This window comes from Myotis lucifugus, unplaced genomic scaffold (assembly GCF_000147115.1).
Source record: "Myotis lucifugus unplaced genomic scaffold, Myoluc2.0 scaffold_240, whole genome shotgun sequence".
Lineage (NCBI taxonomy): Eukaryota > Metazoa > Chordata > Mammalia > Chiroptera > Vespertilionidae > Myotis > Myotis lucifugus.
In genome coordinates this window covers 579,638-607,455 of record NW_005871288.1, presented here as the reverse complement: position 1 = coordinate 607,455, position 27,818 = coordinate 579,638, and the positions used below count along the sequence as shown (strand labels likewise).

General features: G+C 34.7%; 1 protein-coding gene across 8 annotated transcripts in view; it reads left to right on the top strand.

Moving 5' to 3' along the window:
- ASCC3 (activating signal cointegrator 1 complex subunit 3) overlaps window positions 1-27,818 on the top strand; it is a 247,270-nt gene that overhangs the window by 131,357 nt on the left and 88,095 nt on the right. For 7 of the 8 annotated variants that reach the window (XM_023762284.1, XM_006098563.3, XM_023762281.1 and 4 more), the window contains 10 exons: window positions 4,346-4,571; window positions 6,164-6,318; window positions 9,231-9,329; window positions 12,108-12,276; window positions 12,863-13,083; window positions 14,466-14,551; window positions 15,003-15,169; window positions 15,279-15,424; window positions 15,552-15,672; window positions 18,189-18,331. In XM_023762284.1, the coding sequence (XP_023618052.1) occupies window positions 4,346-4,571; window positions 6,164-6,318; window positions 9,231-9,329; window positions 12,108-12,276; window positions 12,863-13,083; window positions 14,466-14,551; window positions 15,003-15,169; window positions 15,279-15,424; window positions 15,552-15,672; window positions 18,189-18,331 (1,533 nt within the window). The remainder of the gene's footprint in view (window positions 1-4,345; window positions 4,572-6,163; window positions 6,319-9,230; window positions 9,330-12,107; window positions 12,277-12,862; window positions 13,084-14,465; window positions 14,552-15,002; window positions 15,170-15,278; window positions 15,425-15,551; window positions 15,673-18,188; window positions 18,332-27,818) is intronic. The other variant, XM_023762282.1, reaches the window with a different exon arrangement.

Sequence of the window (27,818 nt, the reverse complement as noted above, 5' to 3'; positions counted from 1 at the left end):
ATTTTAAAAGAATGCCATTTAAAAAATGTTTTTATTGTGTAATGCCTCTTCTGAGTTAAGGAGAAATAATAGCTTAATCTTATTTTAAATATAGAAACTCTTCTGTATATCTTATGTTTGAAATTTTGTTAAAAGTCTCAATATAGAAAAAGTATTTTTATATTAGATTTTATAAACAGCCATGAATACTCAGCAGTGCTTTGATATAACTATAAAATTAAGTATTTACAAACATGAACCAAGATATATTGGAAAACAATTTGAATGAATGCTGTAACTTAATCAATGTAACTAAGACACCAGCTGATGATTTCGTACTACATAAAGTAAATGTTAATGTTGTGGAAGCTTCTTTTCTTTTTTTCCTTCTTGGGTAAGATGTTTCTGCCATAGAAGAATTATACATATTCTCTAAACCTTATAACTTCTATAGACACCATTGTTTCTAACTCCTTTTATTTATCTATTTTTCTGAAAAATAACATTGTATTTTTATTTTATATTTCCTATAGTTATTGATTTGACTAAAATGTGAAGCTTTACTAGGTTCTAGATAAATAATTTGGCCACATTTCTGCTTGATTCAAGTTTATGAAGATATTATCAGAGACTGATATGCAAATTGCTTTACAATGTAATATTTACTATTTCATCATGTTTGGTGCCCAGAAAGTCAATATCAGAACATTACGGATATATCTCAAAGCACCCTTACTTTTCTTTTCTTTTTTTTTTTTTTTAATTGATTTTTTTTTTTTTTTACAGAGAGGAAGGGAGAGGGATAGAGAGTTAGAAACATCAATGAGAGAGAAACATTAATCAGCTGCCTCCTGCACACTCCCTACTGGGGATGTGCCCGCAACCAAGGTACATGCCCTTGACCGGAATCGAACCCGGGACCCCTCAGTCCGCAGGCCGACGCTCCATCCACTGAGCCAAACCGGTCAGGCCACCCTTACTTTTCTTAAATAGCTATTATGGGTCTGTCATCCTTGAATTCATTAGGTAAATCACTGTTCAGTTTATTTATAGTTTAAGTGTAGGCCATCATTAGTTCCACAAGCACTCTCTTAGCTCTGTGAAATGGTGTTTCCTTCTCTGTTTCTGAAACTTTATTCTCTCGGTCCCTAAGATAAATCCTTGGCTCAGGTATCCCATGATTTTATAAAGACTAGATTGAGCTTTTCTAAACTGTACTTATCAAAGACTTTTATCATTATTTCCACCCAATTTATATTATTCCAGATAAAATGTCTTATTTGTCATATGGGATTTCTCCTTCCATTTATTTTACTTTTAGGAAACAACTATGGGTTCTGAAATTAAAAACAAAAATTTATATATTTTCACAGTGGAAAATTAGCTTGGCAGTTTTTTTTTTTTTTTACAAGAGTTAACTAGGAATTATGATTTAAAAAATCTATTTGATAGATACAGTAATCTAGTGTTCATTTCATTTATCATTCTCTGGGCCTAGTAAGAGCCATCTTCAGATTTGTAATGGATATCAGAATAGATGGATATCCTCTTAGTTCTAAATAACATTCCTGTTATTAAATTTCTAATACTGAAGTAAAATGATTGTCAAAAGACAAATACACATTTCATATAACATGTAAAACTAAAGCCTATAACTCACAATCATAAGTTAAAGCTGGATCATCAACTCCCTATTTAAAATCTTTACTCTTTTTTATCTCTTTTTATAATTTTGACCAGATTTAACTTTTTTCATTTTCAAATACAGACATCATTAGATTTTGTAAGATGTCTTCAAGTACATAATTTTCAAAACAATCTTCAGTAAAAAAAAAAAAAATTCTGCAAAGTTAATGATAGAGGGAGGAAGATAAAACAAATGGAAACTAACTGTACAGATGGGATAAAAAGTCTTCAATTATTGTCACTTTCTATATGTCTATTAATGAAGTTATTCTCAGACCACTGAATTTAGAGTGTTGGAGCAAAGTTTAGAATTGTTTAGACCTGGCTTTGAATAAATACTCTGGCACCAACAATCTGTGAGGCTTTGGCCAAATTATTAACCTCACCAAGCTTTAGTATCTTTATCTACAAAATCATATAGGGACCTGTCAAATGCAGTTGCTATTAAGAGTAAATAAGATAATATATTGCTTAGTTTATAGGGAGTCATTAATATGGTAGTTACACTCATCAATATTTCTTTTGTCACCTTTTTCTCACTAATTTTTTCTCTCTGACTAGATCCCAAAGTTTTCCTTATTTCTCTAAATAGCTTTGTAAATTTAATCATCTCACTATAGTAGCCTATCATACAGGGTGTCCCAAAAAAATGTATGTATACTTCAACAGCTGGTAGCTCAATTTTGAAAATGAAATATATATGAATAAGCACTCTTATTAATTATTCAAAGTGTGTTTATACATATTTTTAGGACATCCTATATTCTAGATGGCCTCAACAGCCTCCTAAATATGTTGTAGTCCTTTTGTCTCTTCCTGCTTCATTCCTATTTAGGGGGTGTAAGGTGGAGCTTCCTAAGAACTTGGAAATAAGGCTACCTTCTGAAAGTTAAACAGGATGGCATCCAAATACAAATAAGGGAGGTTATTTATTCTTGCATAGAAATAATAATTAGGTGTATATGAGAATAGATGTTGCCTACAGTTAAAGGATGCAACTTGACAAACTTCTTTTGAACTGAGTCTGGGATTAAAGTGTTTATGTAGCATAAACTTGTGCTGTGTTTTTATCTTGTTACTTATAAAACCAGCAAGGAAAACCATCTTAATATGGTTTTATAAGTTTAAAAAAATACCATAGTATAAAATGTTGTAATATTTATGTTTTTATATTCAGGCCCCCATGTGAAATAAAGTAGGTTATTTGTTGCGTTATTTACCTTTCAAAATGAATAAATTTATTGACAGATTGAAAAGTCCAAAAAGAGCCGAAACCGGTTTGGCTCAGTGGATAGAGCGTCGGCCTGCGGACTGAAGGGTCCCGGGTTCGATTCCGGTCAAGGGCATGTGCCTGGGTTGCGGGCGCGTCCCCAGTGGGGGATGTGCAGGAGGCGGCTGATCGATGTTTCTAACTCTCTATCTCTCTCCCTTCCTCTCTGTAAAAAATCAATAAAATACATTTAAAAAAAAAAAAAAGAAAAGTCCAAAAAGAGATAGAGGAAGACATAAACAAATGGAAGAACATACTGTGTTCATGGATTGGTAGAATCAACATCATTAAAATGTCCATACTACCCAAAGAAATCTATAGATTTAATGCAATCCCCATTAAATTACCAACGGCATATTTCACAGACATAGAACAAACTCTCCGAAAAATTCATACAGAATAAAAAAAGACCCCGAATAGCCACAGTAATCTTGAGAAAGAAGAACAAAGTTGGAGGGAATCACAATACCAGATATCAAGCTATATTACAAAGCCACGGTTCTCAAAACTGCCTGGTACTGGCACAAGAACAGACAGATAGACCAATGAAACAGAACAGAACCCAGAAATCTACACAAGCCAGTATGCTCAATTAATATTTGAGAAAGAAGGCAAGAGCATACAATGGAGTCAAGTCTCTTCAATGAATGGTGTTGGGAAAATTGGACAGATACATACAAAAAAAAATGAAACTAGATCACCAACTTACACCATACACAAAAATAAACTCAAAATGGATAAAGGATTTATATGTAAGACCAGAAACCATAAAATCTTAGGAGAATCCATAGGCAGCAAAATATCAGACATTTGTCATAGCAATATCTTTACCAATGCAGCTCCTAGGGCAATGGAAACTAAGGAGAAAATAAACAAATGGGACCACATCAAAATAAAAAGCTTCTGCACAGCAAAAGAAACCATCATCAAAACAACAAGAAAGCCAATTGCATATGAGAACATATTTGCTAATGTTATATCCGATAAGGGCCTAATCTCCAAAATTTACAGGGAACTCATACAACTTAACAAAAGGAAGATAAACAACCCAATCAAAAAATGGGCAAAGGACTTAAATAGACGCTTTTTGGAAGAAGACATACAGAGGGCCCAGAGACAGAGAAACATCGAACAGACTGTCAAACTTCAGAGGGAAGGCGGAGGGGGTAGGGGGTGTAAGATCAACCAAAGGACTTGTATGCATGCATATAAGCATAACCAATTGACACAGACACTAGGGTGGTGAGGGCATGTGCTGGGGGATGGGGGTGGTCGGGGAGATGTCAACTGGGGAAAAAGAGGACATATGTAATACTATATGTAATACTTTAAACAATAAAGAATTTTAATAAATAAAAAATAAATAAACTCTGTTACCTAACCACCAATCTTCCTCTTTTTATTCTTCAGAATGCAGCTAGAATTGTCCGTGCTCTTTTTGAAATTGCTCTGAGGAAACGTTGGCCTGCCATGACCTACAAGCTCCTGAATCTTAGTAAAGTCATTGACAAGAGGCTGTGGGGCTGGGCTAGCCCTTTGAGACAGTTTTCAGTCTTACCACCACACATTCTAACAAGATTAGAAGAAAAAAATCTTACTGTGGATAAGCTGAAAGACATGAGGAAAGATGAAATAGGTAAGAAGGAAGCAAAAATGTTTTAATGTGTTCTGTGCACATAAAATATTTCACTGCATGTAAAAGTATTGTGAATTTTCACATTACTCAAGATACATTTTTATGAAATTTCTTTCACATTTGTCGAAATTCTAATAGAAGTCCCTCCAAATTTTATGATGTCACTTGAAAGAATTAGCAGTTAAAATGGAATGTAGATCATCACACCCGTAAGTTGAGTATTTTACAAATGGAATCTCAGATATAAATAATGAGAATTAGTCAATAAAGCTTATCCTCAATTTATTTTTTAATATTTAATTCATTTCAAATTCTTTTGTTATATAAATCAGTAGTATATTTAAAAAAGTATGCACATTTCTTCAAAGTTTCTAACTGAACTTTATCATTGCACACATATGTATCTTTAATCCCAGTTGTTATTAGTTTCACCAGACCAAATAGCATTTAGACTTCTGCTTTTTTTCACATAATATTGAAAAATTATTCCTACATACATTTCCACTACCTTAACATTTTATTGGACAAACCTACAATGCATTGATTAGGTAATATTTCAGATTTTAAGTGGGTAGATATTACATATGAAGGGAGTCAGCTGAACAAAAATAAGAGGGAGGATTGCTGCTGCAAAACATCCAAAGATGTGAAGAGAGGCTGAGGTAGCTACTTCACTGTAGTAAGAAGAACACTTCTAAGACAGAAGGGAAGTACCAGTTAAAATAGCAATGAAGGATATTAACTAGGGAAATTGAGAGTATTCACATTGGGATATCATATGTAAATATGTTATCAACATAAAGAAAATCCACTTTAGTTTCAAATTTGGATGAACATTAAACATTTTATTTATTCATAAATGTACTTTAAAAATTATGAAGAACCAAGAAATATTGATATTATAAACTAATACAAAATAATATTGAATGTAGAAAAAAATGAAAATATATATAACCTATTTCCACTTAATTTGAACTAGATTAGAAAAATGTTTATAGTGACATCTCTTTCTGACTCCTCCACCCACTCTGGGACTCACATACATATATCTATATTTTGAATCTGATCATTTATGAAAAATATGTATAAGTGGATAAAGTGGTTAATTGTGTGCTAGATTGACCATATTTAATATTTTATCTTTATGATTTTTTTGGAAATGGGCATGGATGGATGGGTTGTTTTTTATTATTAAAGCATTTCCCATTATATAGATTTCTGAAATAGAGCTTGTATAAGTTAATGGCTGTTTTCAAAAACCACTAAATATTTGTATGATGTATCATAAGCTAGCTAGAAGAAAAGAGGAACTGTTTATAGTAGTTTAAACACTATTAAGTTTCAGTAACTTTAAGAACCCTATTATTAGCTGAAGAAACCTTGATAACTAGTTTTCAGAGCTATGAATTGCTAATTCAAGTTAACTATTACAAAATATTCAAACATGCCAGATCAAGAATGTCAACTATTCTACACAGCAAATAATAAAAGAAGCAATAAAATCACCTTCTCTGAATTCTCATTTACAAGTCAGATTATATTGCTTTTATTCTGTCTGGACACATTTCTTCTATGTGATGTTTTCCTTGTAGGTCACATGCTGCATCATGTGAATATTGGACTCAAGGTCAAACAGTGTGTTCATCAGATTCCTTCTGTTACAATGGAAGCTTCCATTCAGCCCATCACACGGACTGTGCTCCGAGTGACCCTGAGCGTCTGTGCTGATTTCACTTGGAATGATCAGGTAGAAGGGGAAAATACCTATCTCAATGTTCTGCAAAAATGTCTCTGCTGCACATTCAACTGTACCTCCGTATGTCTGTCCTTAGGCATTTAGAAAATTCTCTCAAAAAATACATATTAAAGATTCATTTAAAACATTGTAGTCATATTTATTCTCATCCTCGAAAAAAATGTGTAGTATAATATATTAATACTAGAGGCCCGGTGCATGGATTCGTGCACCAGTGGGGTCCCGCAGCCTGGCCTGCGCCCTCTCACAACCTGGAACCCCTTGGGGGATGTCGGGGATGGAGCCAAAACTGGCAGTCTGATATCCCCGGATGTACTAGTGCAGGAAGTGGCAGGCGGCTGGGGAGGAGCTCGAGCTGGCCTGGGCACTGTGCCACTCCCGCTCATCCCAGCCCCTCTGCGCCTGCTGCTGGTACTGCTGCCGCTGCTGCCTCCCGCTCCGTAAGCTTGCTGAGCAGTATTTCCACTGTGAGAGCGCACTGACCACCAGGGGGCAGCTCTTGCATTGAGCGTCTCTGCCCTAGTGGTCAGTGCGCATCATAGCAACCAGTCAAACAGTTGACTGATCTAACGGTTGACCGGTCGCTTAGGGTTTTATATATATAGATGTTAACCAATGAGACCTCTTCAGAACACCTAGGAGAGCTAAAATTTCAACATTGAACAGTCCTTTAGTGGATTCAGCTTCATAGGGACTTTGCTTAAATCTGACCTCTTCCATTTTCTCTGTTATCTTTGTATTTGCCATCTCTACTTTGTCATTTTAGCCTACTAAAAATTCAAGATTCTCCATGTTGAAGGAGCGAGCCCTTTTAAAATTCTGATGTTTTTCAGACTATCATTGTCTTCTTTTCTTTACCATTAGACTTGGGAAAGAGTGTTCTACATTTTCTCCTGGTCATCTGTTTCTTTCCTGCTGAGACTACTACTTCCATCAAGGATCACCAAAGACTGACTGGTTGCCATAATAAATGGCTTTTTTTTTTTTTAGTTACTTTTTTTACTTCTCTGAACATTCAGCACTATATATAGTCCTTTAAAATGTCCTTCCTTGGCTCTCATCACATTCCTGTTTTTGTTTTCACCCCTTCTTCTGTTCTTCCTTCAATACCTTATGTTATATATGTATGAAGATCCGCTCTGGATTCTCTTCATCAGTATTTTTTAAGGTCTATCGTTGTACTGTTACTATGCAGAGAGTAGAATAGAGTTATAGATAAGCAAGTAAGATTCAGTCCTTTCTTTCAAGAAGCCCGTGGAGGAAGACAAGTAAATCAGTAATGTAGTATAGCAATATTTACTTTACATTATTATCATAGTGTATGCAGATACCTTTTGCATTACGTGATCTTCGTATATCTGTAATGTAAATGAGTTTTATTCAGCAACATGCTCTAAAATTACACAAACATATTCCTATCCCAAATCTGTTGGTTTTAAAGTGGTCTAACCTTTAATTTCTTGTTTCCTTGTCTGTAAACATAATAATTATCTTACAGAATTTCTATGAGAACTAGATGATACAAAATTATATTTAATATTTCTATCAAAAATTTTACATAAAATACAAAATTGTAGTTAGTCATAAACTCATTTCAAATTTTATATTTAATCTGGTGTTTTTGAAATGCATAAGACTTTCATATTTTTTCCACAGTTTTTTTCTGTCAGAATTTAAAATAAAGATTCCAACAGTTTGGTTTAATTCATCAGTAACTCTTAATTAGAATGCTGTTGGCTGCAAGAATAAAAAACATGACTTGTCTCAAACTGACTCAAGCAAGAAAATATATTATCTTTCACAATAAAAGGCCCACAGGTAGAATAGGCCATAAAGATGACTGAGTCTTCTATCTAATCACATAATTCAGGGCTTAGGGTCTGCACGTCTTTTTGCTCTGCTGACACTGTTATGTACTCCCTAAATGTTTTCATGCTTTTTATTTTTTTATAATTTTAAAAAAATTATCACCTGAGGATATGTTTATTGTGTTTAGAGAGAGGGAGAAAGAGAAAGAGAGAAACCTCAATTTGAGAGAGAAACATCAATTGGTTGCCTCCCGTACATGCCCCAACCAGGGATGTGCCCTGACTGCGATCAAACCTGCAACCTTTTTGGTGTGTGGGGTGACGTTCCAACCAACTGAGCCACCAGGCCAGGGCACTTTTTCATGCTTCTCTGTTCACATTTGAAGAGAGAGGGAAACACCCCACTGCACCTGTCCAGAGCATGAACTATAAGACCTTTCCTTTAGTCTAATTGGGCCAGTATTGAGCATGTGCCTATCTTTACCACAATCGTGATGAGTTTATGCTAATCACAATTATTGCAGGAAATGGGCTCCTCTTCTGAGTCACTTGAAAGAGAGATGAATACTGAATAAGAATGGACTCTTTTAGGAAAAACGGAAAACAGAAAAAGAGCGAGGAATGGATATTCAAAAAATGGTATCCAATGGAATGTGACTTGTCTATAAAAAAGAAATGAAATACTGATGTATACTTTAATATGAATGACTTTGAAAACATTATATTAAGTGAAAGAAGTCAGATACAAATGACCATATATTAAGTGATTCCATTTATATGAGATGCCCAGGATAGGCAGATCTATAGAGATTACCAAGGAATGGAGGTTAGTGGAGGGGATGGGGAAAGATAGGTAGTGACTGCTAATGAGTATAAGTTTTCTTTTTAGGGTGATGAAATGTTCTAAAATTTGATTATAGAGGTGATTATACAACTTTGTAAATATATTAAAACCATTGAATTCTATATTTTATATGTAAACTTTGATATAGCAATAAAGTTGTTGAAAACAATAGGTTCTTGGTATGCAAACAACAGTATATTCCTTACTTGAGTTACAATATACATAGTATAAAGATACTGTTTTTCTTCTAGGTCCATGGGACAGTAGGAGAACCCTGGTGGATTTGGGTAGAAGATCCTACAAATGATCATATTTATCATTCAGAGTATTTTCTAGTTCTTAAAAAACAGGTAAAATATCTATGTATGGCCAAATTCTTATTATGTTGCTATCATAAGTAGAAAATATAAACTAACAATTTCTGCTTTTGCTTATTTTTCTATAATTTCTAGTGTCATTAAAGCTTTATTTATTTATGTTTCTGTGTGATTATAAAAGAAAAGAATACTTAAATGTTACAGTATTGATATACTCAATGTTATCTTAGTTTGAGAATTAAATTGTAATCTTTATCATTGTTTGAGGCATGGCTTTCAGATAGATGGAATATATGAAATAAGTGGGATAAATAATATAAAAAGTTAAATATATAAGAAATAAGAAGAACTTTTGGTGCTACATAACACTGTACTAAATAGTATTGAAACACATTATTTTTTTAAAAATTTTGAACACAAAGCTCAGCTTTATTTACATAAATACAATGGCAAAAAGGATAGGAGAAAAGGGGGCAAAAAATGAAAGTCTAAAAAGGTAAGAGACACATAGTAGAGTGAAATTCTTAAATAGGTCCATCTAATCACTGCCTTACAAAAGGTAAGTTTCAAATTAACATTTCATAACTCTCACTTTTCAGATACAATTAACAAATAGTAATCATCAAATTTTTAAAATTATCCATGAAGCCCACGAGAAACTCAGTTTGTTGCTAGTGCATCTGATTCTGACGCTTCATTCCTAATTTCTCTTTGCCAAAGAGAAAGCAGGCTTCAGGCTGGGAGCCTTGGATGGCAGCAGTAGAATTCATAGCAATGTTTTGTCTTCATTTCACTTGTCTTCATAATTACCCTCTATTATGCCAAGTGGTGCTGTTTTTCCACCTAAGTGTTTAAAGAAAAATCCTATCTAATAATAGACAAACATGGTAATTGACCATACCTTCTCTACGCCTCCCATTGGCTAATAAGCAAGATATGCAAATTAACCGCCAACAAAGATGGCGGCCAATTTGCATACTGCAGGCAGGGCAGGACAGCACGAGCCGCCAGCGCACCGCCATCCAGCGGGTCCCGGGTGGCAAGGCAGACGGGACCCAGAAGCCCCAGAAGCCGGCCTGCCTTGCCGCCAGGGACCCAATGATCGGGTCCTGGCAGGCAAGGTGGGCCAGACCCAGAAGCCCCAGAAGCCACCTGATATGGCCGTAATTCTATCAGTAAGCACTCTGAAAGTCAGTGGCATAAATGCACCAATTAAAAGACAGATTATGAGGGTGAATCAAAAACAAAACCCACTTTAAATATAAAGACACATATAGATTAAAAGTAAATGAATTAAGCTGCAGCCTGTTTTGCTCAGTGGATAGAGCATTAGCCCGTGGACTGAAGGGTCCCAGGTTGGATTCCAGTCAAGGGCATGTACCTCAGTTGCTGGCTTGATCCCCAGTTCCTATCAAAGCATGTGCAGGAAGCAACCAATCAATGTGTCTCTCCCTTTCCCTTCACTCTCTCTAAAATTCAATGGAAAAATATCCTTGGGTGAAGATTAACAAAAACAAAGTAAATGGATTAAGTAACATTAAAGAGATTATAAGAAAAATACATTCTAAATTTTGTTAGTTGTATAATGGTTATGTTTAAATTATTAACACCTAAGAAATTGGGTGAAGGGTACGTATAATATGCTGTAGTATTTTATAGTTTTTTTACATGTATGAGATTATTTCAAATTAAAATATTAAAAAATTAAAAATTAATAAAATATTAATTGAAATGTATCTGCATTACATGAAAAATCTCCTAATTGCTTCTAGCATAATTTATTAAATTGTGCTAAAATTTACAAGGGTTCAATTAAAAAATATCTTAATTCTAATGATATAATAGAAAATATATAATAGTGCAGTCATAAGCACTTACCTGAAAATAAATATTTAAAGAAGTGAATTTAAAGAAGGGATTAGCCAAAGAAAATATATGCACAACCCATGGACACAGACAACAGTCTGGTGATGGCCAGAGAGAAGTGGGGGGCAAGAGCTGGGTAGAGGGGGCAAAAGGGGAGAAATAGGGAAGCCTATATAATAATAATAAAAGGCTAATATGCACATTGACTGAACGGCAGAATGACCGGTTGCTATGATGCGCACTGGCCACCAGGAGGCAGACGCTCAATGCAGGAGCTGCCCCCTGGTGGTCAGTGCACTTCCATATGGGGAGTGCCACTCAGCCAGAAGCTGGCTCATGGCTGGCCAGCACAGTGGTGGTGGCAGGAGCCTCTCCCACCTCCGTGGCAGCACTAAGAATGTCCAACTAATGGTTTAGACCCGATCCCTTGGGGGCCTAAGCCTTTAGTCGGACATCCCTGAGGGCTCCCTGGCTGCTAGAAGGATGTCTGACTGCAAGCTTAGGCCTGATCCCCTGGGGAGTGGGCCTAAGTCGACAGGTGGACATCCCCCAAGGGGTCCTGGACTGTGAATGGGCGCAGGCCGGGCTGAGGGGACCCCCCCCCCCGCACAAATTTTTGTGCACCGGGCCTCTAGTATTAAATAAAAATCATGCAATTAAGTAATTGAATGAGTCTAATTGCTAACCTGGTTAACTCGTGATGGTATGCGTTGTAAATGATGTAAATTGAGTGTAACTGTCACCTTCTGCTATGTCAGTTAACCTCAGAAGGGAACCACCCACAAGTTTCTGAAATACTTGAATATCTCAGTTATTTAGAAATCCAAAACATTTTCTTTTATCTCTAGCACATATTGCTGTAGATATCATTGTTTTAACAATAGACTAATAAGACCTTATGATATTAGAATATCCATATTCATTTTAGACTTTATTTCACATTAGGTCATTAGTAAAGAAGCTCAACTACTGGTATTTACAATCCCTATTTTTGAACCTTTGCCTTCCCAATACTACATCCGAGCAGTGTCTGATAGATGGTTAGGAGCTGAAGCTGTGTGTATTATCAACTTTCAACATCTGATTCTACCAGAGAGACATCCTCCCCATACAGGTAACATATTGAATAGTAATTTGAAACATAGATGTTCCAAAATGGTTGTTTTTGTTAATGTTGAAAAGCATCTATGCTTTAAAATTGTTTGAATCTGGATTGAAATCTTACTTATAATAATTCATGTCCATATTAGTTTCCATTGGCTAGACCAACAGTTCACTTGACCACTCTAGTTTGGCCAGTTGTCTAATAGATCAAAAGTAATTTGTTATAGTAGCCATTGTAGTACTGAACTTTTCAAATGTCTTTCATTTTCTACAAATTGGAGTAGATTTACTTTTGTTCTGTAACATTGCAAGTTTTTATACACCTCTCATTCACATTACTTCCCTGATTAGAAAAGAAAGATATGGCACTATAGTTGAGTTATGGGGAACTCCCCCCAAAAAGTGTCCAATGGGTCAATATTATAAATGTGGTAATGGCGGGGGAAAGGCCTGTAACTAGTATATAAGAATTTATGTTAAGCTTTTTTTCCCCTCTAAAGAATTAAGGTTTGTTTTAATTTATTCCTAAGATACAGTATTCAGTATTGTGTATATTTTCCAGTTATTGTTTAACAGTATCTGATGTGTCCTTTCAGAATTACTGGATCTTCAGCCTTTACCAATCACGGCTTTGGGGTGTGAAGCATATGAAGCACTGTACAACTTTAGCCACTTTAACCCTGTGCAGACACAAATATTTCATACGCTATATCACACAGACTGCAATGTCCTGCTTGGAGCACCCACTGGATCGGGAAAGACTGTTGCAGCTGAATTAGCCATTTTCAGAGTCTTCAACAAGTACCCTACTTCAAAGGTCTGTTCGAAAGAATCACAGGCTTACATTCAATTAGAAAAGGCATTTTATAATCTGTATATTAGCCCGTTCTAAATATACTGGCAGGACTTTATGAAGAGCTTTGTTACTCTCTTAGGAAATTTTTCTGATTGGTGGAGTTGGGGGTGGGGTGGGGGGAGGGATGGAGATCAGATTTACAGTAACTGGCTACCCGAGCATTTACCTTAAATTTTGGAGTCTTCCAGTTCAATTTCTAATGTACATATGGTACTCACATGTCCTTTCCGCATCATAAGATATCTGTACTTTATCGGCATTTTCATTGTAAGATACTTAATTCATAGCCATATTTATAAGATATATAATGATTCATAATCCAAAGTCTTTAATTATGAAGGAAATGCAAACACTTTAACAAATACAGTTTGATTATATACAGAAATGTAGAGGTAGCTTTTATTCCACTTTTCTCTAAATGACCATATCATTATGTAATGTAAAATAACATGGCAAGTCAAATACATATTGATTTTCAGTGTTCCTAAAATGCAAAATACAGTTTAAAAATATTATTTCTTAGGAAAGCTGAGTCATAGTTGTGATTGGAATTATGGGCTATTTTTCTGATTTTATTATTTCAGAAATGTTTTAACTTCCTTTTTAGTGACTTCTAATTAGTGGCTTTTCTTCCCTGATTAGTTTTCCTACTTCTCAGTGATTATTGATCCATTAATACAACAGTAGAGCTCTACTCTAAATGTGAAACATTTTAGAAAGGAAAGCATTATTTTTCAGTGAATAATCTGTATGTAAATTTGGATTATTAGGACAATTTGTTTTTAAAAAAAATAAAAATAAAAGGGATAACACCTAAACTATACACATAACTGACATCTTCCATAAGAATCTACATTAAAATTTAAACAAGCAGAGTATTTCTCTGCCACATTTCAAAATTAGTAACTTTTTTCATGAAAAAGTTACAACTCCAATAAGTCTTGATTATAATTCCAAGAAAACTTATTATCATCCAAACCCTAATTTTCTCTCTGTAATATATTGTCTCATAATTTTTTTATTTTTTTACATTACATTAGAAGATAATTTTACTGTAAAATACTTTTTGTGAAAATTACCTTTGGTGCTTCTTAGAAAACATTTAAAATTTTCTGTCAGTATTTTTATGATGATGTATTATATTTACCAGTAAATCTTACTTTGGATAAATGTAGATTGAGTTAATGGCTTTTTCCCATTAATTTAAAATTTTAAGCTTTTCAGTAATAAAAGATAAATTTTAAAACCACATTGTCATAATGTGATAAATTTTATGGAGTTTACCTTTATTTGAAACTACTGTCACTATTTTCATGAGTGTCCTTTTGCCCCCCCTCCTTTAGGCAGTATATATTGCACCCCTGAAAGCCCTAGTTCGTGAAAGAATGGATGATTGGAAAGTTAGAATAGAAGAAAAACTTGGTAAAAAGTAAGTTTTTATTTTTTTCAAAAGATATGCTGTGAATAATCTAAAGAGACCAATAAATAAAAGACTTGCAAAATTTGCAGTGATTTTCATAGTCTGTTATTTAAAGCAGGGGTGGGGAACTTCCACTGGTAGGATGGCTTACAAGGCCGGTGAAATCATTTGGTCTTACTGCCAAGGCATTAGGGGTATATTAGATGTTTGACCAAATATAGCAGGCAAATATAGTTGATAATTTTGTATGGCCTGTGAATGATGTTATAAATATCCAAGTGGCCCTTGGCAGAGAAAAGGTTCCCCACCCCTGCTTTAGACTCATTGAACATTTCAGATATCAAAGGGAGATAAAATAGTTTTTAGCATTATAAAGTTTTATTTTGAAAGGTGTATTTTGACCTTTCCAAGGTCATATGTCACTTAAAAAGTTAAAGGGGTAATTTTTATTGCTTTCCAGAGTTATTGAACTAACAGGGGATGTGACTCCTGATATGAAGTCCATTGCCAAAGCTGACCTTATTGTCACCACACCAGAGAAGTGGGATGGAGTCAGCAGAAGCTGGCAGAACAGGAACTATGTAAAGCAAGTCACGATTCTCATCATAGACGAGATCCATCTGCTGGGTGGGTACCGCTGTATCTGATGCCATTTTACAAAATTTGACTCTCTTACCTGCATCAGCCAGCATCAGAATTTGTTAAATGATTAACGTGCATTGTTCTTATTTCCTAGGGGAGGAAAGAGGCCCTGTTCTAGAAGTCATTGTCTCTAGGACGAATTTCATCTCATCACACACAGAAAAGCCCGTTAGAGTAGTTGGACTATCGACTGCATTAGCTAATGCCAGAGACCTTGCTGACTGGCTCAATATTCGTCAGGTATATGGAAGATGGATAAATCAGGCATTTAATAATGTGGCTTAGGTTTCCTCATTTAGGAGGCAGTCTAACATTATAAACTTAAATATAAAAACTGAAAATGGTTTCTCTCTCATTTTTCCTCTAGATGGGTTTATTCAACTTCCGACCATCAGTGCGCCCAGTTCCACTGGAAGTTCACATTCAAGGCTTCCCGGGTCAACATTACTGTCCCCGTATGGCTAGTATGAATAAGCCTACGTTTCAGGGTGAGCTCCGGATTCTTAGAATGAATAGCAACCATTGTGTGATAGCCTTTAAATGCATTCTAAATAATGTGAGTTTCTTAGGAAGGGTGATACTGCTCCACCTTCTACAGATATCTAAAACTATCTCAACTCTTCAGGAATCTATATATATAAAAGCCTAAGTGACCGGCCGACTGGCCAGTAGCTATGACACACACTGACCACCAGGGGCCAGATACTCAATGCAGGAGCTACCAAGCTGCAGTCACTTGGCAGCGGTGGTGCTCGGGTGACGCACCCAGAACCAGAGAGGAGGGAGCCTGATTCCGGGGTGCATCACCCAAGAACCGCCCTTTTTCAATCCAGGACCCCTTGCGGGATGTTGGAGAGCCTGTTTCTGCCCCATCCTCACAGGCCAGGCCGAGGGACCCCACTGGTGAGGAATCTGTGCACCGGGCCTCTAGTATATGTTGAATTAGCGATTGAAAATTAGATTTACAAATGATAAGACATTTGTTGTAGAATAAATGTATATAATGTTAAATAGTAATCAAACCAATCTAAAAATCTGCTAAGGTGTTTTCTTATGGAAGTAGCTTGAGCAAAGGATAAATAGAAGCCACCGTAAAAAAACAGAACCATATAATCTTAATTTTTACCAGAAACCATAAAACTTAACAAATGTCAGTACTTTTTTCCTTCTGTTTCTGTGTTGTTGTTTTTTGTTTTCCCCTTAATAAAAAAATTAGGCAGCAGAAAAGATTTAAGAATAACACTCTTATTTTGTAGAAACATGTTTTGTTTAGGCTGCATAAGGAATATTTATTATATCAATTAAAAATAACCTCCAAAATAAATTTTCTAATGTGAACGGCTGTTGATTGTGAGGTGACAGTTGTGAGGTGACTTTTTAGCTGCTGTAATTAGCCTTATGACAGAAGCAAAGTATTGATTGTGAACTAGAGACCAATCTTGGCAGTTCAGATTATTTACACCTCCACAGAAGCATTGTACAAAATCACTAATGAACAATAAATCTGCCGTGTGCTGTTCAGGCACACCTGTTCTTGCCGCAGCAAAAATCCATTAAATGGTGAGGTTTAAAAAAGACACATTCATTCACGATTATGTGTTCAAATGATACCAATATTGTACTAACGTGTATTTTAAACATTGTATATCTAATATGGTTTATCAAAACATTGCCATTTACATTCTATACTATTCTGATAAAATTGAGAAATGAAATAAATGAGTTTATTTTTTAAAGTATGTATTGTTGAGATTGCTTATATTTATTTAAAAAGTGGCTGATTGCATACCAGTGATTGAAATGAAGCAGTCGCAATGTGTAAATCAATAGGAAAGAACTGAAATACTTATACTTCTCTAGATATGGTATAGGTACAGCAGCTATCTTTATAAGCTATTTAATTATGCCCATAGCAGATCACTATATTTCTTTGAGTTTAGAAATATGATTTTATGATAGCTTTATACTCACTATTAGAGTATAAATATAGTCAAAGTCATGGCAACACTTTTATTATAAACCTTATTTCTTAGTCCATAAAAAGAAATTCTACAGCTTAAATTTGAAATAAGAAATTATAAGCAGGTTGGCCTTTCATCATATAAAAATTTTAAATATCTGACTCTTTTAAGAGAGCTACGTGGACATAAGTATGAATTCTATTTGTGCCATTTTACCAGTATTTTGGAGCCTGTTATAGCAAAGAAACCTCACTTTCAATTAATTCAAATGATATATGTGACTCAAGTTTTTTTTTTGTTTTTTTGTTTTCAATCTTAAGACTCAGTTTTTAAACTAATCACCTCATCTTAGGTGTGCCAACTCTCCATGGGCCATCACGCAGACGTGGGCTCAGGCCTGGTGTTCTCTTCAGCTCTCCTCTGCATTCTCTTATCATCCTACTTGAAATCTTACATGTTTTAAGGAAAATATTCTTCTGGCTTATCTCTTACTAGTTTATTTATTAAAATTCTCTTAATTTTCCCTCTAATGTGAACAGAGCAAAACTCAAAGGAATTTTTTATGGCTTTTCTTAGAGAGTGTTGATCGCCCTGTAGGACTTGACTCTCTCTCCATATCCCAGGACCAGTTAATTCTGTAATATCATTTCTCAGGCAAGCAGAGAACCAACTCAGAAACAGAAAACACCACCTGAGATCAGTACCCATATACAGCTATTATTGGAGAGCCTCCGCTTTTTAGTGTCTCCTTCCTCAGCAGCTCAGAACAGACCTGGGAGCCAGCAAAGTTAACTCTTCCCTGTCGCAGGCAGTGTATCCCTCAGGGCCAGCTACCTTCCTTTGCTGTCCTTTCTAAAATATGCTGTCAGTCCATCTAGCACCTCAGAAATGCTATGATTCATGACTAAATTAAGAATTCACTTAACTAGCTTACATTAGCTTTCCTATACCCCTTCGATATTCTTTTTTTTTTTCGATATTCTAATGAATTCAGATTTTAGTATAAATGGCTTACTATTTTATTTTTCACAACTTTTCTACAGCAATTAGAAGCCATTCTCCAGCCAAACCTGTTTTGATATTTGTCTCATCAAGGCGTCAAACTCGTCTTACTGCTCTGGAATTGATAGCTTTTCTGGCTACTGAAGAAGATCCGAAGCAGTGGCTGAATATGGATGAAAGAGAGGTAAGCAGTATATTTTATTTCTACTTCATATAAATGTCAAATTAGTTTGTATTGTAGTGTAATAAAAATAACATTTAATTATGTTTAGTTTTAATCTACACTAAACATAATGTTTAGTTTAAGATTACAAAACTTTTTTTTAAGAATAGAGGAAAGCCCTAACCAGTTTGGCTCAGTGGATAGAGCATCGGCCTGCGGACTCCAAGGTCCCAGGTTCGATTCCGGTCAAGGGCATGTACCTTGGTTGTGGGCACATACCCAGTAGGGAGTGTGCAGGAGACAGCTGATTGATGTTTCTCTCTCACTGATGTTTCTAACTCTCTATCCCTTTCCCTTCCTCTCTGTAAAAAATCAATAAAATATATTTTTAAAAAGATATTTAAAAAAAAAGAATAGAGAAAAGAAGAAATGTGTAATACCACCTTAACACTATTAATATTTTGATATATTAGATAAAAAATAAATATTTAGTGGAAAAAGACTGAAATTTCTTATATTTATCCTTGTAGTTTTTATGTTTAACATCATCACCTGTATATTTTAATATTCATTATTATCACCTGTATATTTTAATATTCAACTAAGTTTTCATAATATTTGAGTGTTTACTGCCCTCAAGGAACTTATCAATTTTGTAAAATTAACTTTTTATAAAATATCTGACCAGTTTTAAAAATTTAGTAATTTAGGAAACACTAAGTATATAAAACTTAAAAAGCTGTTGTTATCCTTTAACCAAGTAATAACCATCATTAAAATTTTAAGCAATAATAATTTTGTATCTACATAATTATGTTAATTATGTACCTGTTCAATTGTATTTTCCTGCTATAATTAAGTAATTACACATCTTTATTACTATAGGGTTTTTTATTTAGAATTATTTGCTCGGTATAGAATTCTAAATTTAAAATTAATGGATCAAATAATACCAATATATTTATAACTTTTCATGTACACTGCTAATTGTTTTCTAAAAGGGCTGTATCATTTAATGTTATCACCATTCATGCATGAAGTATGAATTGTCAGCAGTATCTGAGAGTGACAGTTTTACAACGTCCTCACTTGCTGTAATTTATTGATATATTATAGATAAAATGTTCCTATTTTAATTCTTCAATATGTACCTTGGTTTTTGTGTACTGGAACTTTTTTTTTTCATACGTATGTTTACTAGTTGTCTACTTTTTCTCTATTTTGTCTTCTCATTCCTTTGGGTTTTATCTGTTGCTGAACTTTATATAGATATCACTTTTTTCATATATATTTATTGCTATATACATATTAATCTTTCATCTACTTTATTAGTTAATTTTGCTAGTCTAGTTCATTGATGTCTTTTTATCATACTTGTTTTTACAAACAGAAGTTTTTTCATTTATATAATGCAATCTGTTAATGTGGTTCCTTCTATTCCTCAATGTAGTTATATTTAGTGAGTTTCCTTCATTATGCTTTTCCATTTCAAAAATATATATTTTCCTAGTTGGAGTTATGATGAAAAAGTAGATGAAATCAGTAATAAAAATAATTGCATTGTCTCCCTTCTTCCTCCCTATCTCCCCTTTCTCATTTCATGCAACCTGAAAAACAGTAAAAACAGTGTTTTAAGCCCCTAGTATCCATCTCAATAGTTTGCATTTTCTCTCCTACTTCTCATAAATTCTTTAGGGTTAGTGTACCTGTTAGATGATACTGTATGTATTATAGTAATACATTAATTAGTGATAGTTAACAAATATTTCAAAATGTTTTTGCATAGCACCACAGATGACCTTATTTACTAATAAGCAGCAGACCTTAACATTAGTTTCATGTAAAAGGTATCACATGACTCCTTGAAGTAGAGTGAAAGCTATCATTTTATCTTTCAAGTTTCGTCATTACTTCCTTAATGTTACTTGTATATGTGTACCAAATATTTTTCAAGATAATAATTTAAGATCAAAATAATTTTGTCAAAAGGTTTCTTGTCCTGTGTTATTTAATTAGCATGCCCCAATAATCACCCTGTTGGGTCTACACAGTATCTTGACTTAGGAAGCAAATGCTGAAAAAAATAGATGTATGGAATACTGACAGTTTAGTTTATGTACAGCATACAGCTAAGCTTAATTTTTTTCCTCTTTCGTTACATTTCTAAAAGTGTTCCAAATGGAGATTTTTCTTTGATGTCAAGGTACAAAGTACATACCTATTGGACACATTTGGGATATTGGCTGAAAATATATATATAGGGCTGTGTGTTTAGCACATATGTGACTCACATTAGCCTCAAATGTGAACCTCATGTGCTCTTCCCAGGTACAGTGCAACTGTACTATGTTTTTTTCATTTTAATGTTCAAGACCTAAGGAACTACGGGCAGCACAGCCATTGTATAAAGTTACTTCTCTGTTCTGTATTTTTTGTCAGCACAAACATTTCTCAATAGAAGCTAATTAGAAACCATAGAATTTAGTTGCATGGTTTCTGCTATTTTGTAGTTTCATTGCTATAATAGGACAGCTAGAAACAGTCATTATGTTTCACCAAACCCATCTCAAGACCAAGACAACAGGCTTTGTTTTATTCCTGCCTCTAAAAGCAATCGCCTTTCAAATAAAAATTTCAGAGGGTTTGCAGCTGATTACTATGCAAATTCAATCTGTACCAAAACCTACCATACAGCAGGTGTTTTCATTGTTGAATACCCTAAAAAACTTAAAATAGGAGGACTTTTTAACACTTAAACCTTTGTGTTACTTTCCATGCATCCTGGGTCAGAAGTTTAGTGCACTTCCTGTTGCTGCCTCTTGTATGGTCTCAGATTGGTGTTCTGTGTCAGGGCATAGGTATTTGGGTAGGACTCTAGCGTTGACAACGTGAGCATTCAAAGGAGGCAGGTAAACACAATTATCCTGGCAGCTGTGGAGCAGGGTGCCTCTGGAATAGGGCAGCATAAAAATCATTCTACAATTGAATGGTGTTAAGTCAGGAAGTGATCCTAGATACGGAGGTGGAAGGGATGGGAAGAAAAGAAAGCTAAGGTAAATCTAAAGAAGATGGACAGAAAGAATATGACTAAGGAGAAATATATGTGTTCTAATTTATTTCCTAGCAAAGGCAGGACGAGTTATCCATCTATCTATCCAGTAAAGTTTCAAAGTAAAGTATTAGGAAGGACCCCTTCAGATGTATTAGTGATGTGAAATATGAGGGAGCCTCAAAAGTTATCCCTTTTATATTTGCCATTATGAAGTAATTGCATCATTTTTTGGAATCAATTCTTATCATAATTTTAAAGTTCATGGGCAAATGCTCCCATGACCCTTGGATTGCAATTTAACAGCCACCACTTCCGCCATTAACCTCAAACTATTAGTGGGTTTTTACATCAAGCTCTCAAGCATCGAGTTCAAGACAAACATCAGAATGCCTGAGCTTCGTTCTATAGCATGAAGCAAAAATAGGGACTATCCTTTTCTCTCTGACCTCTCTTGTAGGAGGAGATTCTCAGATACTAGTTATTTGTGAACAGCAAAGATTTGTCACATTCCTTTACCTACCCAAACCCATTCATACACCATTCCCTCCATACCTATGTAAGAAATTCATATAGAAAAAAAATAAGTAGGGTCCAGGGAATAGGGAGCGCTGAGTGTGGTAGTAGAATGTCGTACATTAATATAAGTGGAGAGGCCTCTCTGAGAGGGCACCTTTGAACAGAGAACTGAAGGAAGGGAGGGAGGGAGGGAGGAGGAAGGAAGGAAGGAAGATATCTAAGAAAGGGGTGTTCCTGGGCACTAAAAGGTTGTAGGCTAAACAAGTTACATACTCTAACTTACATGTATTTTAAGATCACTTTTGCTGTTTAGTGGAAAATGGGTTGAAATGGATATAAGCATGGAATTGATGGTGGTGACCTGAGGGCCACTAGGGTGGTGACAATGGGAATGAAAAGATGCTTTGGGCTGGATTCAGTAGTACTGTCTGATAAATAAGGCGTGGAGGTTGAGAAAAAGAAAACAAGAATGGCTTCCCCGTTATTAACTCTAAACATCTGAGCAAATAATGGTGTCGTTTGTTAAAATGGGGAGAGCTGAGAGGATGGGCTAGAAAGGAAGGAGGAGACATATTTTAGTTTTTATTTAAAAGTTATATTTTGGACACATTAATTTGTATGTCTAAGATTTTCAAATGGAGATTTCAAGGCAACTAGATGTAGGAAGTCTGTATCTCACAGAGGGTGTGAGATGACATGGGAACTTGAGAACATCACACTAGAGCAGCCTTTATACTTATTTTTTTATTCAATTTATTGGAGTGACATTGGTTCACAAAATCATACAGGTTTCAAGTATTTAACTAAACAAAACATCATCTGCACACTGCATTGTGCACCCAACCCCCAAAGCGAAGTCTCTTTCCTTCCCCATTTGCCCCCCTTTTATCCCTCAATCCCCATCCCTTTCCCTCTGGCTGTAACCACACTGTATATATAACATAGACACAGACAACAGTGTGTGGTGATAGAAGCAGTCTTTAAACTCAGGTGAGTGCATGAGACCCTGAGACAGAGTGGAGAACTGGAGGGCAGCCCTTGAGGGACTCCTCACTGTGAGCTTAGGCAGAAAGCGGGGAGCTGGCAAAGAGCACTGAGCAAATGATGCCGGTGAAAAAGAATGTTCTAAAACACTGTGGAAGAGAGGGTTCGTGAAGGAAGGAGTGCTTGACTGCATCAAATGTTAATGGAGTGCAGTGATGTGAGAGCAGAGACACTCCCCTGGGATTTAGCACTTGGATGTGCTGGAAGAACTTGGCAAGCGGAGTCAGTGACATGTTGTGAACAGAAGTCAGCATGGGATGAGTTGAGGAATAAAAGGGTGGGAGGGGAAGGAAATGAAAGCAAATAGGACATACAACTCCTAGAATATCTGCTATGTAATTTAATTAATGTTAAAATTTAGCACCTAACAAGTATGGTCTGTTGGTTTCCACCAGATCTTCTGCGGTCTGGTCCCACATGCAAGGGGGAACGGTACTAGGATCTGGTAGTTGCCAGCCTGCACTAACAGATAAAAGAGCAGAGGGAAAACCCTTTCTTTTAAGTGGCCATAGTGATTGAAAGCTCAGAATGCTGCCCTACTTCATCTCACACCTTGGATGAGATGCCATGTCTAGGGTGAGAGAGCAGAACCATGTCTGAATATGAGACTTTAGTCTTGCTTACATTATCCCCCTCAACTCCTCTATGTATCTCACACTGCAATTAGCAGCAGTTTTCCTTCATACTGTTAATAATATAGGGCGCAGTATTATTCTGAGTTTCAGGCATCCACTGGGAAGTTTTAGAACATGTCCCCCACAGATAAGGGGGACTACTGTACACGAAACATTATTAAAGAAATGTGCTAATTAATAATTTTTTACTCAATGCTTCAAAGTGAATTTATGAAAAACTGTAGCATAGGTGTGCATAAGAGCACTCTCATGAAAAGTAAGATTGGTATTTTCACATGCCTGATGGTGAAGGAATTTTTAAATGCTTAAAAACTAAGCATAACTCATCCAATCTCATTACAAGTGTAGCTCTCATAGACTTACAAATGAACAGTCTAGCTTTACTCAAAATCATCACAAGTTCAGATGTGGTGGAGTTTCTGTTAGTGATGTTTCATTATCATTTTCTTTGATTCATTTGACTTTTTATTCACCATATGTCTATTGACCTTTTTCTATAGGTAAGAACCAGGCTTTGAAGATGGACTTTGAGATTGTTGAAAATCAGTAATTAGAGTTTAATGCAGGGTTATCACATTTTTAACTAGAAGGATCTGGGGTTTGTTTGTTTGTTTGTTTGTTTGTTTTAATTAAACTAAAATAGATTTGACTCGTGATACAAAAGCCTCACCCCCACTGCTATTTTGGTCAGGTCTCTGACCTCTTAACAACTGACCAGAAAAGAAACTATTAGGCTAAGGATATTAAGTGTCAGAATACATGTTATCTACAGATATACTGCATTTGAACTCAGTTGAGCCTTATGGAATATTTGTGTAAGTAAGAGTAGCTATACGATAGGAAGCCATTCATTTTTATTTTGCCTTTGTTGCTATTGTGCATGTCCTCTTAAAGAGGCAAAACTCTTATTATGCTTAGTGATAGTTGATATGTTGAGAGTACTTTATAGTTCACTAAAGGCTTACATTATCTCATTTAATCATGAATTCTGGGAGGGTTGATGTTTTTATCCCATTTTACAATTGCAGAAATTGAAACTTAAAAGAGTTAAGTGATTTGCCCATTAGTACAAGCAAGTAAGTGGAGCTTGGGAATTCAAAACTAGGGTGTCTGACTCAGAACCTGTGTTCTTTTAGTCTGCTAAATGGAATTATAGACAACATACTAACTAGAGAAAATGGAAAAGTCAAAGTGGGGATGTGTGTGATTTGACAGGGATGGAAATACAATAAAGATAAAGTCAGTAACTAAAATACCAAACACAAGCAACCAACAAGAGCTATACCATTCTCAATCCTGAGAGGTGATATTTTAGTTTACAAAAGAAGATAATTTTAGATATTCTTCATTTTGACACATAGGAGTGGATACACTCAAATAATAAAGAATTGAAAATTTGCAAATAATCTGCCTAGAGTTCCCCAGCTTGTGAGTCTCTAGGATATTCCTCGTTACTTCTAATCTTACCCGTTTTTTGCACAATAAGGTCCAGCCTTAAGCCAAATGAATGATGTCATTACTTTAAGTAGTTTTTTTATTTGTTTGTTTTGTTTTTTTTAATACCCCTCTCATTCATGTACTGATTAGAGTGTGGCATTGAGAGCTTAGACCTAAGTCGGGCTTCCTAGGTTCCATACTGACTGCCCATTGCAAGCTATATGACCTTGGTGGGGTATTTAAACTCTGAACCTCATCCTTTTATTTATAAAAGAATAATAATAATAATAATAACAATCCTATCCTCACAGGATTGTTGTGAGGATTTATAGTCCAATACAGAATTAAATGTTCAATAAATGTTAACTGTTACCACATTGAATAATACCTTATATACAGGTTCTTTTTGTTGAAAGTTTCTGGTAAAATTTAGTCATATTTTTATAATCTTTTGCTTATGATCCTTTACAGATTTAATTAATATAGTATTTGTTCATTTAAAATAATGCTACTTTAGAAAATTAATTCTATTAAGTTCTTTTCATCAGCTTTCTCTGCATTTTAAAGGCTTTTCAATATATGGAAATGCTCTCCAACCATGTTTTGGAATCTGAATCTCTTAGAAATGGAAGTAAGCATACTCAGAAATAAATATGAAGCACTCCTGGCCGGTGTAGCTCAGTGGTTGAGCGTCTACCTATGAGCCAGGAGGTCACAATTTGATTCCTGGTCAGGGCACAGGGGATTCCCGATGGGGGGCAGCCAATGATGATTCGCTCTCATTGATATTTCTAAGTTTCTCTTCCTCTCCCTTCCTCTCTGAAATCAATAAAAATATATTAAATAAATAAGTAAATAAATAAACAAATATGAAGCACATACACTGGGATTTCATACCAGAAGCATAGTGAATTAAATTAGAATAATTAATAAGGAAAAATCTTTAATATCTATAGCCCAGTTTTGATATTACTGTTATTAAGAATCAGGCCAAGCGAAAAAGCACACATTGAAAATAATATTGTATGTATTTATCAGACATAGCAATATTATTTGGATTTTATTTATATATTTAATTTACATATAATTGTATATTTCATCACATAAATTATATATATATACATACATACAATATACACACACAGTATGATGAATTATTTTGAGGTGTGGTTGTTGGGACTTCTGAAAGGGCAGCAAGAGAATATGATCTGAGGAGTACTAGTAAAGTTTGGAAACTTACCATCTTTAATTAATTTAGTTTTTTTTTAATTTTTCCTGTTAGTAGATCAGTAGAATGTTCTAAAGTGTTTTTTTCATTTTAGTTTTTCCCCTTCAGTCTATCCTGTAGAAATGTATTTTAAGAAGTTAATACTTAGTAATTATAAGGAAATGTTTTAATTTCATTTAACATCTGTACCAGATGTGATATATTTAATTATTTTTAATGAGTGTATTCATAACTTATTATTCTGTATGGTGTATCTTTTATTGAGCATTTTAGGTAATTGATAAGCATTATTTGGTGGCATCTGGTCTGAGTCTGATGTGCTTTGAAAAGAGTACAGAGTTCTGATAATGAGGATTCTGTGAAAATGGGAAAACCAGCACAACAATGTGCTTTGAGAAAGTATGGGTTTTTAGCATCTTGAAACAATATATCACACTCAAAGGGACAGAATTGGGCTGCACAGTCTGTTAGCTCATTCTTGTCCAATCTGGTCTCCTCCTTTCTTTTGGAGCCAGCATTGTCATCAACTCACTGAATTATATTCTGACTGGAATGTATTTCAGGCACAGAGTAATGTATCTACTTAAATGGAATCCTATCTTTCTACAAAAGCTTTTTTGAGTATAATAAATTTAAAATATAAAAAAATTCTATTAGGTTAAAGTAATTGGTTCAACAGTTTACATATGTGCCTCCTCCCCCACTACCCTAAGCAAAGACAACTACTTAAAGGAATATAGATCTGTTTTTCTTTTATTTATAATATTGAATAAAATTTTTTATTTAACTAACATATAGTCAGACATATTTTTAAGACCATTTATTGAAAAGATACTTATACATTACAAGAAATTTTAGTTGAACAGAAATAAACTATGGAATTACAACTTTCTATATCAGAGTGTTTAATTATCATGAAAAATTTTTTTTAATGCTGTAGCAGTCTTTCTTAACTAGAATAATCCTTAAATTCCTAAGGCATCCATTGTAGGCAATCAATGAACTTTTCTCCTAACCATCTAGAATGGTACTACCTGTGCTTGGAAAAATTGAGAAAATGGTAATTCAGATTTTATTTTCTCATGGAACCAGGATTTAAAATTCACTGAGTCTTTTGATTTGTAATATATGGGGTATGTAAATGAATTGGGTGTTACGTTATTTTATATAAAGGATTAAATGTGATAATTTTGTCAAGTAATAAGCACAATGCCTGATACATAATAAGAGCTCAACAAATAATATCTAGTATCATGTTTTAAGCTTTCATTATCCTACGTTCCTGAAAAATTTTGCTTAGATTATGTTTTGATCAAGATGAAATTTAAATGTAATCAAAATTTTACATTTTCAAAATTTAAACAGGCTGTCCTAGTAGTATTTTATGCTTAATGATTGAATAATATTACTATACATTTTGCTTTTTTATGATGTTCAAATAACTCAGAATTCGTCCACAGTAACCATGTAATAAATGAAGTTGTTTTTTGTGATTGTCCTCATGAGGATTTTAGGTCTTTGCCAGTTCAGATAGGCAAATAGTTCTTTTTAAGGCATTGATTTATGTGAACGTGGGGGCAGGGGAATGAGAAATAG